The 17,629-nt window shown below is 38.2% G+C and overlaps 1 protein-coding gene across 1 annotated transcript in view; it reads left to right on the plus strand.

Annotated features, from left to right (window-relative positions):
* Nucleotides 1-16,795, plus strand: part of TAFA4 (TAFA chemokine like family member 4) — a 74,108-nt gene extending 57,313 nt beyond the window's left edge. The window contains exons 4-5 of the mRNA XM_061455772.1: nt 9,044-9,199; nt 16,644-16,795. Of these exons, the coding sequence (XP_061311756.1) occupies nt 9,044-9,199; nt 16,644-16,795 (308 nt within the window). The remainder of the gene's footprint in view (nt 1-9,043; nt 9,200-16,643) is intronic.
* Nucleotides 16,796-17,629: the final 834 nt, after the last annotated feature.

The following is a 17,629-nucleotide window of genomic DNA, read 5'->3' on the forward strand; positions in this document are numbered from 1 at the left end:
CACATTGTAAGCCTGGGTGAAATATCTTTATTGTTGCTAGTTGCCTAATGGAAAAATCCACTTTTGTGTAGAACAAGCAGTGCACTGACTGCAAAAAAGGGCTGTTGCTGCATAAGATCATAGGGTTAATAGTATAAATAATACAGTGGAAATAAGGTGAAAGATCAGCATAAAATGAGTGTTGTGTCAGCATCCATTTGTGCATACACCTAGTTACTGAGCACAGATCTCCAGATCTGGCTCACTGAATTGTACCTCTCTGGGATTTTCTTGTGTTTCAGCCTGCAACTGAAATGTGAAAACTAAAGATTTGCACTTTTTTCCTTAGGCAAAGAAGATTAAAAAGGGAAAGTTGAGGGGCTCGAGGTCTGCACAACCTTGAATAGAAAAAGAAGTATTAATTGTGGAGCTTTGAAAAACAGTCATCAGTACGAAATAGCAAATGTTCAGTCCCTCACAACTTCTGAATTCTGATATTATTTCGTTTTAGCAGTATAAGTCAGGGTCATGAGTTACAGTGTGGGCCTATGGGAAATTGTTATCAGGTTCTGATTCTAGTTTTAGTTGATGATGTCTATATTCTTGTTGTCTCTTCCGCTGTTACAGTGTGGCATAAAATGGTGGGTAATCTGCAGGTTTATTTTTTTCCATATAATTAAAAAACCTGCTCATTCAATAATACTGACTAAAAATATCTGTTGGTATTCTGGAAACCTCACTTATGCTTTGCACTTATGGATATAATAGTTAAAATAGCCTAAGTTCAATTAGTTGTTCAGCAAGGTTGGATACAGTCTCCACATACTGAAATCATTTAAAAGTCCTCATGCCTCTCAGAATTAAAAATGCATTTGTGCAATTTAGTTTTATGACCTGTTATTGCTTAACTGGCAGCTGGATCTTATACTTGGACTGCTGCAGTGCTTTCCTTGTCCATTGCATAGGAATAAACCCAAGATAACCATTACAGCTATATAAAACCTGATATAAAATGAGGCAAACTCTGAAAATAATTAATCAGCAGTGATCAAGACATAGGGGCTTTTCCAGGGACTAAAGACCAGCTGAGGAGCTGATGGCCCGGTGCCCAGTGCATTAACTGATCTGATTGCTTGTAATGTTCCTCGAAATTCCATTTGCCTGATTTGCCCATAGCATGAAAATTTCATCACACTTCAGCAATGAAATGGATCATTCCAATTTGCAGTCTTATCCACTGGTCCTGTTTTTTTTTTTTTTTTGCAAAAGACCGGTCTTCCAGTAGCAAAAAATACTGCTGAATGATTTTAATAAACACAGAGCAATTAATGGAAAGTGAGATTCACTGCCAAACTCAGTCTTTTAAATGAAGACTGTCAAACAGAACAACCAGAAAGACTTTCTTAAACCATACCATTTAATGACAACAGTTATTTCTGGAACTTTCTTGAGCAGATTCTCAAATGAGGGTTAACTAACAAACTCATCTGCCTACCTCTAACTGCTGAATTCGGGCACAGTCCTATTACTTTACAATCCCATTAAAGTAATTTCATTTAAAGAGGGAAACACACTTTTGCATTTAAAAAATAAACCCCATAAAAAACAGAAGTTCTTTGTACCTTGTAAATCTGAGCTGGTTTGGGTACCGAAGCAGAACAGAGTAGAAGTTCCTTTGTTTGCCCTCCTCAGTTTTACCTCATCTCACCTGGACATGAGAATTCAATTTTCACTTGAAATTAAGAAAATGCTTCTTTTCCAAACATCTTTTTTTTTTTTTCCTGGCAATTGCCATTTACTTAATGTGCAGAGCCTAATGATTTAGACAACAATTGCTGTCCCATATTCTCTAAACAAATATCATTCGTGTCTGATGAATAACCTTGAACTGGGTTAAAAATACCTGTGCCATTTAGTAGATCACAAATATTTGTTTTACACAGCTAAGGCCCAAATGATAATTTGTTATTTCAGGTGATGGAGGAATGCCCAGAATGGCACAAGGCCTAAACCCTGAAATTTATTTTGCATTTATTTATCTGCATACATGAGACAAACTTTAGAGTTTTTCTTTTTTTCTTTATTAAAAGTTTACGATAATATTAAAGTCATGCCATAGATGTGAAGTACTAAGCTGTACAAGCACAAACTGGTGAATAACTTTAAGCCTGGCCTATACGGATGTGTGTGTTTGCCTGCTCTCTTCAGGCAAGCAGAAAAATCTAGGAAACTGGTTTAATTCTTTTTCCCTTTCCTTCATGATAAATTTGTCAAGGAAGGGACAAATGAGAGAAAAAGTGTGATCCACATGTAATAGCAAGAGTGGATGTTAATGGTACATGTGGGAAATACTTCTGTATTACAGAGCACAATATTGCTTATTATTGCAAGTTATGATGGAAAACCAGATCTGTTCCTTGTATTTTCTTGTCTGCCTTACCTAAAATAGCCACGTGGTGGAAAGTTTCCTACAGGAAATGATTAGCACCACTTTACTCCAAGGTGTTTTATGAAGGTTTATGTTCTTAGATTTCATTTGTACAAATGTCATGAGTGCTTGAACCAGGACAAATATTACTGCCTGGCAGAAAGGCAGTCCTTATTGATTAACTTCAGCAGGTAGAGAGACTCATGTTTTAATTTACTTTTGCTTCCAGGTCACTCTTCATCCACCTTTCATTTATAGCAACTTTTCCCTTCTCCCTCCCCTGTTCGTTGTCCCTGCTTTGGTCTTGGCTGTTTTGATTTATTGACCGTTCAGATTTAATGCTTTGCTCGTTGGAGTGCTTGTGTCTGATCTAAGGTCACCTACGCTACTTATTCCAGGGGACTTTAATCTCCATATGGATGTGACCTCTGACACTCGCCAAAGAATTCACTGTGTTACATGATTCTCTCCAGCTGTGTCAGCAGGTTCTTTCACTCTCACTGAAAGGTTATGCTTTCGATTTCATTAACTTTTTGGGTCTCATTTTCAGGGTTTGAGGTCACTCACCTTTTTTTTTCCAGATATACATCTAGGTCTATGGTACCCCTAGGGTTCCTCTCAAATTGGTTGCTACTTTTGAGAGTTGTTTTCCTCAGGTGTCATGTCTTGCCCAAAACAGGTTGAAGTAGCTCAGTGCTGGTTCCCTGGTTATCCTGTTAAAATGCTGATTGTGATTTTTGCACATGCCTTACTACTGGCTTCCACTACAAGCGCTAATGTCTTGACTGCAACAAAGGCTGTATCTTTATGAGCTGTGAGAAACTTCGGTTTGAAACCTGCAAGCTGTGTGAACATCAACCTCCATTCCTTATCTGGAAGATTGTTGGATCTTTGCTTGGTTTTGTTACAGATATTAGCTGTAGTAATCACAATACTTGTATGTATTTGAGGAATGTGAGAGTAATGGATACAAACTGGATTGCTTTCTTCCTTTTTTTTTTGGGGGTGTGCGAGCTACTTCTTACTTTGCCTCTTACCATGGGCAAATGATTATAGGAAGATATTTCTTGTCTATTTATCTTCAGAGAAGTTGAACTAGCCTCTTGTGGCAGTTCTGGACTATCTCTGAACAGTCCTTACTGCCAACAAGTGAAAAGGTAAAACTTTAAAAGTGAAACTGGACTGAATTGTGTATGCAGAGACAATTTATGAGAAAGCATATACAGAAGTATTGTATATCCTTCAGGATGGAAAGCATCCAAGTCAGGACCTTGTTGACATGGATACGAGATTATTACAGAAAAAAATCCAGTGGCTGATGGAATGGTAGAGAAAAGCTCTGCTGAAATGCTCAGCCTAGAAGACGGTGTGTTACCTTCCAAGTGACTTTTAGCTTCTCTTGAGAAGAGCTGTCATGTTTAGAAACACACATTCTCCCTTTCCCCCCCCCCCAGAAGCCACTCCATGAGCTGGAGAGGTTCTCATAAATATGACAGATAACATTTGCCAGTTTTCATGCTTTTATTTCCTTTAATATATATCTTTCTAAGAGTATTTGCCTCTTGGTGTGCGAATCTCCATGTTCATATATCTGTAAGCAAAAACCAGCATGAAATGAAGGTGGAACAGGTGATGAACTGCCACCAAGCTTTTCAGAGGTCTTTCCTCTTCCAAACAGTATCAGTACTGACCTCTAAACTCACTTTTTTCTCTTACTATTGTTTGCAACATTAGGTTCCATAGTCATTCATCTTCCTATTGACAGCCATACTCTTACTCTATAAATAAATGATGCAGTTGATTTTGTGCAGACCAAGCTTGCTGGTTTTGAGGCTTACTAAAGAATGTGCTGAGCTAGGGTCATATTGTCCTAGTATCTAGATGTGCTGTTCTCCAAAGCACTAGTTGCTTTCTTCTTCAAAGAGGGCAGAGATAAAAATTCCCTTTAAATGTGTCTTTTCTGTATGCTTCTTAACTAAGAAACTAGAAAAAGAGGAGGTTATTCAGCATTTCTGATGAAGGCATGCTGCCTGCATGTATATTGCATTGAAAGAGTACTCCTTGGGAGTGATTAGAATTAGTCACAGAGATGAAATGGATGTGGATAGAATTGGCTAGCAACCTTCTGAAAGCCTTCCTCTTTCTTTGATATTTTCCTTGTAGTTTTGAAGTACATCACTATGAAGTTTGATATTTTATTAACAATAATTGTATTTCCCTCTTTTCATTTGAGGATTTCAAAGAGTTTTAGAAGCATTAATTGCATATCTGCCCCCTGACTTCTATGAAGAAAGTGAAAATAAGGTCTTGTCAAATATGTTAGTTGAAAAAAAATGTATTAAACTGAGAATAAGCAGCTCAGTTGTGATTATTAAGTCAACTCTGTTCACAACACTTGTACTGGCTTGTAACGTACAAGCCTAGTAACTTCCTAGTTTGTACATTCTTGTTCTTCAGAGATGATGGCTGCCTCTCTGAAAACTGTAAAGATTGCTGAGCAGCTCTGCATAGAACCATCTTCTGGGCTGGAAAGCCCACTAAGAAATGGTCAGAGAGCCTTGGTGCAGCCAGTCACTGAGGCATTAAGAGGCATTCTGAACTTGGGCACATGTTATTATCTGTACGTACCTCATCATGGAAGGCAGCAAAATTTATATTTTTTATATTAATATGTAATACTTGTATTAATATGTTTATTTATTTATATTTATCAGGGAGTGTCCTGGAAGCTGCTTCCATTAGGAAACCCTATCCCATTATGTCTGTGCCCTGCATGGGGAGGTAGGGAAAGTGTTCTTAGTGAACTTGAATAGCAGTGGTATTTCTAGGGAAGATAAACTGTAAAAGAATTGGGATATGGAGAGTAATACATGTGCCAGACTCCTGATCAGAGGTAACCCAGAGCCTCATAGTCTTCGACATTCATACTCTGTCCTCCACAGTGCCTGGCTGGCAGGCATTCCCTCTTCAGTATGCAGAAGGTGTTCTATGATGGGAACCTTTCTCTGGTACTGTTGCTGATAAAATGTATTTCTCCTTGGAGAGTTTTCTTATTTAAATGTGAAGATGTAACTGAATTTAAACTGCAAATATTGACAACCCTTAAGCTGAACATCTGAATAGGTTTACAGGTGAAGAGCTATAAATTTGGGCTTTTTATAAGTGAGCCCAAAGGGGCTTTGCTCTTCACAGCCTGGCTTTCTGTCTCTCACTGTAGTTCTCATCAGGAAAGCCATTTCAGAGTGTCCAGCGTTGAATTCACTTACTGTGATCTTTACACTTTAAAAATCCTTCATTCCCTGCTCCTCTAATGCTTTGCTTCCTGAGAAACCAAAAATGAGATGGAAAGCCAGCACGTTAACACTTGGCATTTGTTTAGCACCTGCTTGCAGATGTGTCTGAATATTAAGAAGAAATGTGCATGGCGTTCAACAGAATAAAAGGTGTTCAGATGTGCGTGAACAAGCAGGAGGAAATATAGATGTGAACATGTAGGAGGGGAAAGACTATTACAAGGGCAATCCAATTAATGCAAATGATGCATGCAGATGTCTTTGGCTTTTTTTAGTACCTTTCACTGGTATACTCCATATGAGCTAGGGACCGGGGACGAGAGCGCTGTCTTCCTCTGCATGGCAGCAGTACTTTCAAACCTTAGCATCACACTCCTGCCTGCAGATGATGAGGGGACACTTTCTCTTACTTGCCTGTGTAGCTTTGAAACATGAACAGTAAAACAGCTACTCAAACAAAAGATGCATTCATGAGGTAACTAGATTTGCCTTCAGCAAACATCTGTGTACCTGTTGACTCCTGGCACTTCAAGGGAATACTGTTATTGCTTTAGAATTCAAACATGATAACTGAAAGAGAGTCCCAGTTTTTTTAGGCTGTATGCTCAGGGCCAGCCTGTTTGATTTACTTTGGCATTGACTTAACAGGACTGTTCACCTAAAGGAAGCGGGATTAGGGTTTGAAAATAGACATTCAGCTACATATTGATCGCTGGAGCTGGATCTAGTCCTCCATCCTCATGATGCACCTTCTGAAAAAATGGCTTCTACGCTTATCTTGGCAACTGATGTATTGTGAATGATGACTTTTCTTAAAAAGAGGACCTGTCTGCTTGGTTTTTCAGATGAGGCACATGGCAAACTCAAGTATATGGCCTGAGCAGTCCCAAAGTTTTACTTTTTCTTCCTTCCCTTATAAAATCTCCTTCTCAAGAGACAGTCCAGGTGGTGACCCTGCTCTCCTGAAGTCAACAGAAACTTTGTTGTTGATTCTGGTGGATGCAGGCCCATCACCTTAAGCACTACAGGAAACCCATGAAAATTTCCCCTGCTTAATCCAAAGAGTTTTGGCTAGGGCTGTAGATCTAATAAATAAATACATTATTTTTGAATTAAAAACCTCTTTTCACAAAATCTTTTCTGTCAACCCCTGGCCATCTGCTTATCATCCCCAAGCATTGTCATGCAATGTGTTTTATAGACCAATATTTTGAAATGCAGTGGCATGGCCAATTTACTTTCTCTGTTTGTGTATTTATTGTCCATATTAACTTACAGAGAAGTTTCTGTCCTACAAGCTGGTAGCTGCTTTCATTTTTTTTTTTATGTTTATTCTGATATGGGTATTGGGTACTTGCATGAAAATTCGGAGTCTGCCAATAGCTTATTATTACTGTGTAAGATACTTCTATGCTGTCTTCAACATTTTTAACATTCTGTAAAATACCTTATGCATTCTTCTGCTGTAGCATATTCTGCTTAAAAGTGCAGTGGAGTTTTTCCTCAGGGAAAAAGAAAAAGCAGCCCCGAAAGATCCTTATATATATATATATTTTTCTTTTACTGCGTTGTGTGTGTTGAGTGCACAAATAGAAAACTAAATTTCCTTTCCTGGATTGCATATACGTAGATTCTTGTCCATTGAGGTTGTTATGGGTACAAATTTGGCAACAGAAGTTGGACAGCACTTTAGTTAAAATACTTGGTCAAACCAAAACACAAGCAAGCAAAGGAACATTGCCAAGGAAACCTTTTAAAAAGTTATGTATTATATATTTGAATACTGTCCTTTTATTTTTGACCCCCCCCCCCCCCACACACACACACACACACTTAGAAGCCTAAATTGCACTGCTAACTCTTTTGGAGGTTGAAGATTTCTCACTTACTCAACTCATTGAAATTTTGGCCCCCAAAATACAGTGATCTTAGTCACTCAATGACATTTCATCAATAAGGATGTGAGCTTGGCTATATTGCACCAGACCTAGGTGTTCTATATCTTAAAATTCTGTGTCTGGTATTAGTAACTGATGCTATAAAGCCCACACCCCCACCTCCACCCCACACCCCACCACACCTCCCCCCCCCCAAAAAAAACACAGCAAGGGAAGCATGAAGTGAGTATGAAACAGGGCAATCCCCCAGGCTTGCCACTTGAGGATTGTCTGTTTCTGAGGAATGCTCTCCCTTTTACCTTCTATTCTCCCATCTTCTGTGCCTTTGATATTACCCCCACCTACACCAATATCTGTACTGCAGTCTCTTGTCATATAAGGAGCCTGTACTGCTTTGATGGTGAATATTTTTATTATTCTCTGTGTTGTCTCTCTGTCTAGCTCACTTATTAAAAAACTCACCCTGTTCTGTAGTGCTGTTAATTTACAAGGCGCTTTACAAACACTGATAAGGGCCATCCAAGGCTCTACTCTAAATAAGACTAGACAAATGAAAGATGAAGCACTTGAAGGCTATTCAGGAAAGTGAGGACATGGAAATGACTTATGCAAAGAGGAGAGGGGTTTTGTGAAATGGGGTTTCTGAGAAAGCATTTTACACAAGGCAGAGAGTAAGTTTGGCAGTGGAGAAAAATGGTCAGGTGCAAGGAGCAGTGGACGTAATATATGAAGGTAGGAGCAAGGAAAGGAGAGGAAGGATAAAATAAACTCGGAAATAGGGAACAGTGAGTCGTGAGGAAATCCACTTGAGAGGAAAGCAGTAATTTGAGTGTGAGTATCTCAGGTTTCTTCAAAATGGTCTGGGATGAAATTTGAGAAATCCTTATAGTTTGTTGGGTTGCTTTGTTTTCTTGTCTATTAACAAAACTTGACTATCTATGACACCTTTTCAGTCTACTTTGCTCTTAGCCCACACGCAATGATAGACATAGGTAGTGGTGCTTACGTGTATGTTAGAAAGTTTCCCTATTATTTAGATAAGTCTCCCTTGCACTAAATATTACCCAATCCATTGTGTTCACTTATGAGGGAAGGAATTAAATATAAAACCTGATGCAAGACAGGAAGCCAAAGGCAGGAAGGGTGTGCTCTGTCTCTGCATGTCTCCTTCTCTAATCCATCTAATTGACTACTCCAATCTCTTTTTTTCCCTATGGCTTTGTAAACGCCAGGGAAGATAGATTGAAAAATTGACTTGTTATGATGAACTTATCTTTATTAATAAGAATAGAATAAACTTGGGGAATAACTGAGAGTCTACAAGATGCTTTGCCCCTTTGTCTTCCTGGGACGTTTGAGAGATTCAGTATCTTGTATGAACTGGCTTTTTCTTGGTGCACTGATGTTTTGGTTTGCTCTCCATCACTTATCTCTGCAATTAATAGGCCAGCACCAAGTCAAGCAAGGGACATGTGAAGTTGTGGCAGTGCATCGTTGCTGCAATAAGAACCGTATTGAAGAACGATCACAAACAGTCAAGTGTTCCTGCTTCCCGGGGCAGGTGGCAGGTACAACAAGGGCTCAGCCCTCGTGTGTGGAAGGTAAGCAGTCTTCTGCTCGCTCATAGTTCATTAAGATTGAGAGTTTGTTCTCCTTGATTATTTGACTTCCCACTGCCTCAAAAGTATAATCCTTCCTTTTGTTAATTTTGGAGACATCTCTGTGCATTGATGATAATGAGCCTGTGCATAAATCTGGATGTAATTAATCCCCTTAATATATGTACTCGTCTATTTCATGTCTGTGCCAATAAAACTCAGCTTTTTCACACAAGAACTGTTTAAAACTAGTCTGAGAACAGCATAAGCCAAGAAATTCAAGCTTATAATATTAACTCTTCCAGATGTCTTTAGACTTATTAACTTGGCTTAAAATAATAATAATATAATAAATGCAGCCCTAAGACTGAGCATGCAGATAGTGCTGAGACATCTGAGTTTGAGAGCTGTTCTCTAGATGAATGTTTTATCATTTTATGTGCCAGATGGTCTCTTATGCTGGGCATCAGTGTAACAGTGATGCCCCATGTCTATTCAGTTTCACGTGTTGTAACCCCAAATACTTCAGTATACACTGCTATACAGGACACAGTGTCTGAGCTAGAGCACATGCCTGATGAAGCAAAAATGTGGTACAGTTGCCTTAGTCTGTCACCTTCCTGAGTGATGGACTCTAGCTGGACTCCTCACAGGGTTCAATGTTGGCATCCTTACGCTTTTAGCAGTATAACTCATTTGAAATTAAATTTATTATATACACTAAAGACAAAATCTTACCTTGATCATGATGTTGACCAGGCATCCTGAGGCTATATAAAACTTGCCTCCTCAACATTCATTCTGCACTTCACCCTAAATTTCCTCTCTGGCTTACCAGCAGTTCAGAAACTGTGGGTTACCCTTCTTCCTTTTCCACCATCAGAATCTATTCACTGGAGAGGCTGCTGATCTTGTTAACTTAGAAAGCAGGTTACTGGATCCCCTATTTCATGAATTCATAAGCAAGACTCTTCTGTTTTCCTTCTTTTTCACACAAAAATTGCAACTACTTCAAGTTAAATATAAAAGAAAAACCTTCAAAGGTATTTAGTTTTAAACATAAAACTCAAAATACATGTGATGTCTGATTTATTTTTTTATCTTTTTTAAATCTATTACCTGTTTTAAGAACCTCTTATTTAAGAAAGGATTTTTAAAATTATTATTTACATGCTTAGCATTTTCATGCCTTGTAATTCAGGAACACAATCAGCTTTAACTGTGCAATTTGTTAAGTAGTTTTCTTGTCAGATTAGAAGTACATTCTGTATTTTTAGGTGACACATCAAACAGCAGAAATACTTTTGCATATACAACAGATATTAAAAGTCACGCATTGTTTTAAACTTCCTTAAGGATTGCAAAGGTGACACTCATTCTATGATAGATATAAATGTACAATATCTTGAAGCTTAATTCAGTCAATGCAAATAGTTGCTGAAAGAATTTAGTAGCTGTTTTTTCTTCAAGTATAGTTGAAATTAAGTGCAACAAAATATTATGAATGTAAGATTTTGGTTTCTAAAGTAGAACCCTTTGATTCTACCTCAACCCTTAGGGTAACGCTTTAGCACACTTTGCTTATTTTTGCAAGTATCTGGGACTACAGTCAGTTGCTGTAGCACAGAAACGATAATTATCTTTCCTTAGCCTCAGGATTAGATGTTTTCTCCTGCTTTGTACATATCCTTCAGTAGGCTTCTATACCATAGAAACCAGAAACAGTTGATGCCTCAAATTTGCATATTTCATTTTTATATAGACATTTTATTTTCTTTTCCAGCACTTTTTTCCTGAACACAGGGCTGTTTATTTTGCCTATATTTTGCCCTGAGATTAAAGGGAACAACATGCACAAAGCAGAGTTACTTTTCCTGCCAAAAGAAAAGATTATATAGAGCAGCTGACTTGTAGCATTCTTTTAAAGCATTTTCTTTGAACTTCAGACCCCATCCAGTAGTAGTTATCACTACAGTAGGGCAGCAATTTTTTCTGTGCTGTTGATTAGGCATGGCATGCATGTGGTGGTTGGTACCTACAGTTCCTACACAGAATCATAGAATGTCTCAAGTTGGAAGGGACCCAGAAGATCCTGTTTTTTAATTTAGTTGAGTATTTCCTTAGTTTTCTCAGTCTTGAAGCATATGGGTCTCCTGACCTAAATCCCACTGGCTTTCAGCGACAGCTTGTTTGTTAATTTAGGTGGGGTAGAGCCTACTTCATCAGGCAGAGCTGCTAGTTGATAAGTATTGGGCATTGTGGACTTTCATATATATAGGCCATGAAAAAGGCTTATGAAGCCCATCATTACATTTTTTAGCATCAGCCATAGGCCAGCCAGATATTTACATTCTGAAATAGGTTGACAGATGCTAAAGAATTTTACACAAGTTCAGATTTAAAGCAGCAGTTTATTGGAGCAGCACTGCACATAAGGCTAAGCCTGGCTCAAAGAAGTAGTGAATGTATATACCAATATTCACAGCTACCTAAATTTCAGGAAGGCTTCTTATTTGAGCCATGTCAGAATGGAGTTTTGAGTAATTACTTTTGAGCATACACCTATACATAGAAGTGACATTTTTTTCCTCAAGATATGTGCTATGGAGGAAATCAAGTACTTGTGTTACCGAAGAAATAGACATCCAAGTGAGTTCCAAGGAAAAGGTGCTGAAGTGGTACATAAAGGAAAATAAAAGCTAGTTAAATCTTGCAAATACATGAAATGAAAGTCTTTACTGTGATTGCTCCAAATCAGTCCTTTCCCATGTTGTGCAAGTAACACTGTGTCGTGGCACCTAACTGACATTTATAGAGTGCTTTGCATTTCGAGAGTGCCTTTCACCTCAGAAACTTTAAATATTGGCAGTAAAAGTCAAAGTACTTCATTTAAAAAGGATATGGAGGTGAAAATCAATGTTTGTTATAGACTGAGATCTTCCTAGCATTTTTACAAGCACAGTATAATCACTCGTAGGCTAGACGAGAGAACAGGGCAAAAACTCTTTGGATATTCAGAATGTTTTTTTATCTTTTGCCCATGTTAACATACTTACTTAGATAGTTGCATTTTGGATGCATCCAACAAGCAATTCTGTCATTTGTATATTTTAACTTAGTTGTGAAAGCTATTGACAAGCACTGGCAAACAAAAGAGCACAGCTAGTTCTTCTGTACACATGCACACCTCATTTTCCTGAGGGTTATTTGAGCTTCCAAGCACAGGCCCATCTGATACTTTGGGAAATGCTGCTGTAGATAAATTGAGCCAGTACACTCAGAAAAAAGCAAAGCATGCACAAAAAAGCATTTAAATATGCAGAGAGGATATATCACACAGTCTCTGTACCCTGCTTTGAGTTGTAGCAATAGTTATTTGAATGCAGCTACAGAAAATTTTGTTTAGTAAAGGTCAACCCACTTTTCTGTCAATGAATGAATTACATTGAAAGTAGTCGTGAGGTTTTGTTTATACCCATTTTCTTTATGGAAATAAATATCCTTGAGTAAGTACCTCCAGCTTGTCTAACAGCTACTGCCAAGGAGATAAAACATTAATAACTTGTGTCTGTGGAGTAGCTATCTTAGCTAAGTGCATTAAATGCCTCTAAGTAAATCATCGCTAGCCAAGTCATCTTCCATCCAGGCAATTCTATTATTCTTAGAATTTATGAAGAATCATACAGATTGGAAGAAAATGCGAATAGAACTGAAGAATTGTTTCAGAATTTTCTGTAGGGCCAAAGAGCTGCAATGAAGGAAAAAGACAATTTTGGCTGATAGCCCATCTGTGTTACAGACTGAAAGGAAGAGAGCATATAGAAACAAGAACACAAAAATCCAATACATAAGAAACAGATAAGAGAAGAAATAGTCAAGAAGATTTATCTCCCACTGTTTTTGAATGGTTCTCAGAATACTTGGGAACCATGCTAATGCCATGTTAGTATTCAAAGAATAAAGGGAAATAGACAGTAGAATGCATAGTATACTGAATTTTTTTATGGAAGAAACCTTAACCCAGTGGAGTAGGAAAGACATCTGTATTTGTCCAGACTAAAGGCAGTATGAATTTAGTTGTTCAAGCAGAGCACACAGAAATCCTTAAAAAAGAAATTATTGGCCCATAATGCATGAAATATTACATTGTTAAGGCATATCAATATCACAGCTCTTTTGGTAAGTAACAGATTGGAGAGGTATTTTCTAACTTATTGCTAACTGAAGAGAGTGCTAAGCAACATCTACTAATATTAAACTTTTTCCCCATTCTGACCTTGAGGTCCTGACAAGCTGGCTTGTATGTCTCTGGTCAGTTGCTGTAATTCAAAATGTATTTCAGAATACTTGGGGGTATTCTAGAAGAGCACTAGTACTGTGTCAGTTTTGAAAGCGTAGGCAGCATTGTCTAGATACTTAGGCACAACTAAGGCTGATCTCGACCCTGTGTGGCTAACTGAGAAGCTGATGTGGTATCGAATGAGCAAGGAATTCCTGGAGTAAAGACCACAGAACTTTATGTAGTTTTCTGAAAAGAGATTTGCCAGACCCAACTGATTTCATTTTCTGAGGAGTTTCTGAGACTCAATACAGATAGTTTTGGGTTTAAAATATTTAAGCCCAGGTTTTCCAAGTTACCTTGGAAGATAATGTAAAATTTACTTAATGAAAGGTTTGGTTACTAAATACATTTGAGGATTTAAATCTTTTTCTTCCCATACCTACTTGGATTTCACAATGCACCTGACACTGCAACATTTTCAACAGTGGCATGAAAGCAAATATAGAATCTCGCCTAACAAAAAGCTTATGTTTGGGCTTCATCTGGTGGGGCAAAGGAGTAATTAATGACAAGCACAAGGCAGTCTAGAAGCATAGTCCTACTCGCAGGAAGTGGAACATCTTTGAAATGACTGCATTAATAAAGACAAATGAATTGTGGTGTGAAACTGAAGAAGTTCAATCAGCTCAGCTTATCAGGCAGAATATTGAAAAGTTACTGGATTGCAGCACATAATACCTTCACAGGGAGAAAATTATGATTACTAACAGGTGCTGTAATGTAAGAGTAGAAAGTATGCCGAAAAAGGTGGGAAGAGGCAAAAAACTAAGGCAGTGTGTTTCATGCTGAGATGGTTTAACTGTCAAAAAAAATACAGTAGGAGAAGTTTCTTCACCTTTTCCAGATTGGGTGTAGCCAAACACAATTGGGTGCACAACCAGTGAATTGCGTGAGGCAAGATGAGATAGTGTATTGACACCTAACTCTCTATGAACCTACTCTTTCCATGGTGTCACACTACCTAGGGAGTGGTGTCAGCAGAAGATTTATTTCTCAAAGGGTTTCTGGCTGCTTTCCAGCAAATCAGCTGGCTAATGTCAAACTAAAGCAGTCTGCCTTCGTGTGGGTGGTTGTGTATGAGAGTGACATAGCTGCTCTGGTTTAAACCTCTCTGAGAGTGCCTCTATTTGAAAAGAGAACGAAACTGATATCCTCCAGGGAGTTGCACAGGGACAATGATAGTCAAAGAACTCTAGCTCTGAAGAGGAGCCTAATGGCTGCAATGGAGAATTTTAATGGACTAATCTCAGGAGTCTGTTCTACACAAATAACTACAGCCCATTAGGACGTACAGACCAGCAGATTGAACATTACAACCACAAAGAAATTGGACATGAAACAGACGTAAGAATTAGTGGATTCTAGGTGCCTGTGGGACACAGGGGAGCAAGAGGTGGTTTTCAAGGTCTGAAGCTGAACTTTTGTTTTTAAGGTAGCACTAAATACGTGAAAGCATGCTCACATGTCAGAGTTCAGGTGAAGCCTCAGCATGTCACCGCATTCACACTCACAACAGTACTGTGCAGAGCTGTGTAATGCAGTAGCTGGGCCTCCCAGGAGCACTTGCTGGCTTTGAAGCAAAGTTCTGAAGATACAGGTAGCTTGCTACCAGGATCTTCTGCTTGCTTAGGGACCTCTGCACATGCCCTTGGTCTTCTTGAATCTGGCCTTCTAGGCTTGCTCTTGTTTACCTGAAATAAATGTGCTATAGAAATTGAAAAAAATACAGTAAGTAGCAGAATTAAAATGGGTGAGTAGCCCATAGATCTGGAGTGGAAACGATCTCTCACCTCCTAGGAAGCATAGTCAAGTTTCACTCATTTTGTCAACAGTCAATCAGCACCAAGGATCTAAGAACCAAATGGTTGGTGAAAGGAGTTATAAATTTATTTTATACATTTATGAGATTGGAAGAATAGTTTAGACAAGCTAAACTGGTATTCCAGAAGTATATTTTTCATAGTGCTTTTCACATAGGCTTAGAGTGAAAGTGTAAAACAAAGTAATTGAATGAACATTTCAGCAATATCTTGATGTCAGCTTGCCTGCTTGTCACCCTAATTGAAAGATTGCAGAAGTATGAATCTACCTTGAAATTAAAAGGAGAATAAGTGATTTATAAGCAGTAGACTAAATTTTTTTTGTTCATCTCTTTTGGATGTCGTAGCTTTTAAAGCATGCAATTCAATATTTTGTGTGCATAGTAGCACAATGTACATGAACTAAATCAAGATTTTAAGCCATATTTTATTTTGAAATCCAATTTAGATTATGAGAGATTGTGAACTGATATATTTCATGGTAATTTTCTGTGATTTGAGGAATTTCATGAGCAGTGAAAAGCAGAACTTCATGCAGATGTTTGCAGCTGTTTGTGGGAAAGTATATCTGTTGTTAACAGCAGTATTATGAAGTCATGACTACATTTGTAGAAATAACAACCATGGTGTTATTAATGGAAACTGGCTTAAGGATTTGAAAATTAATAAATTTGCACAGTTAAGGTGTATTATGGTAGTGTTCCAAACAAAACTGCAAAACTGGCAGTGTAATTGCAAGTAGATTTTTAGTTAATAATCTAATGCTTTCCAGTGGTTTCCACATTCTTATCTGCACTATTTGCTGACAGGCTTCACATGCTTACATCTCTGTGCAATTCTATTTTCTCACCCAGTGAAGGGAGAAACTGGCATTTCTTCATCCAGTCTTGCATACGCATATCCAGGTTAAACAAGAAGCTTTAGTTTCACTCTGCCTTATAGCAGGTACTTAACTGAAGCATATAGATGAAGGAGGCAGGTCATCTTTGGAGTCAGTTGAGATGGCAAGGCACTTCCAGAGATCAATTCAAATGCTGGAATCAGTCTCTGGTGGTGCTTGCCTGTCTTCACCATTTGCATATAGGATTTACCCTTCTGTGGTTGGTTGTGTGTAGCCCATTTTTAGCTCAACTGCAATCAGTGTGATTAACTATTAAAACAGTAACTGGTGGTTCTACCTTTTGAAATCAAACAATTGAACACTGCATAGATAACCTCCTTACTGAAACCAACAGTAATTAAAACCAGATTGTCTTCTGTTTCTCTTTCCTATTTCTTTTTCTAGCTTCCATTGTCCTACAGAAGTGGTGGTGTCATATGAACCCCTGTTTGGATGGAGAGGACTGTAAAGTACTACCAGACTATTCAGGTTGGTCTTGCAGCAGTGGAAATAAAATCAAAACCACAAAGGCAAGTACGGAGATCACCTATATTTAAAGGTGGCAGTCTGCTGAGAGCACTTATTGCATTGCAACTGTGGGTATGAGCACCAGCACTAGGCTCCTCAATTGTTCTCAGAGAGGGAAATATTGCATTAGAACTTCACTGTCAACCTAGTGAAGTTACTGGATGCTGGAAACAAACTGAAGAAAGGCCTGATTCAGTCTTTAGTGAGCAATGAAGCTATTACATTGTGACTAGGGCTAGAGGGATAATTGTGTTCTGGGATTAACTCTTTAATTTGCAGGCAGTGTATATGGATCCAAGGTCTTTATCAGCATCATCTGAAGTTAGAATCCTGTGCTACTGGAAAGCCCTTTTACCTTTTCAAAGCAGCAGCCTGTCTTGGGAGTTACTGAGAATTTGCACTGAACGTCAGTAGGAACTATGGGACTTAGCACCACTGGAAATCAGTTTGGTTTAGATTGTTTCTAGTTACAGGCCACCCTGTAGATAGCCTATTTCTTAAAAAAACCCCTTTGCTATGCCAGCCTATTTCTTAATTAATGAAGAGCAAAGAGAAAATATCATGTCTTCTGTCTGCTTAAAATCTAGAATGAGTTCAGTGCATTGAAGTTCAATAAGTCATAGCAAACTGCATATTGAAATATATCATAAAACAGAAGTCTTTATCATGCAATAACAAGGAAAGACATTAGCTTTTCCCTTTACAGCATCTTCTTGTTAGAAATGAATGTTGTTGATTAGGTTACAGCCTGAGTTAATAAGTGAATACTGACACCAAATGTTTAATAAAAGTTGTTCTAAGGAATGAAAACTATACAGAGTTTTGGAAGAAACAGAAAATTGGATGGTTTGGGCAGCTGTGGT

Source organism: Pezoporus flaviventris, unplaced genomic scaffold, assembly GCF_033815535.1.
Source record: "Pezoporus flaviventris isolate CSIRO_AGI_PZ_B2104156 unplaced genomic scaffold, CSIRO_AGI_Pfla_v1 ptg000021l, whole genome shotgun sequence".
NCBI lineage: Eukaryota > Metazoa > Chordata > Aves > Psittaciformes > Psittacidae > Pezoporus > Pezoporus flaviventris.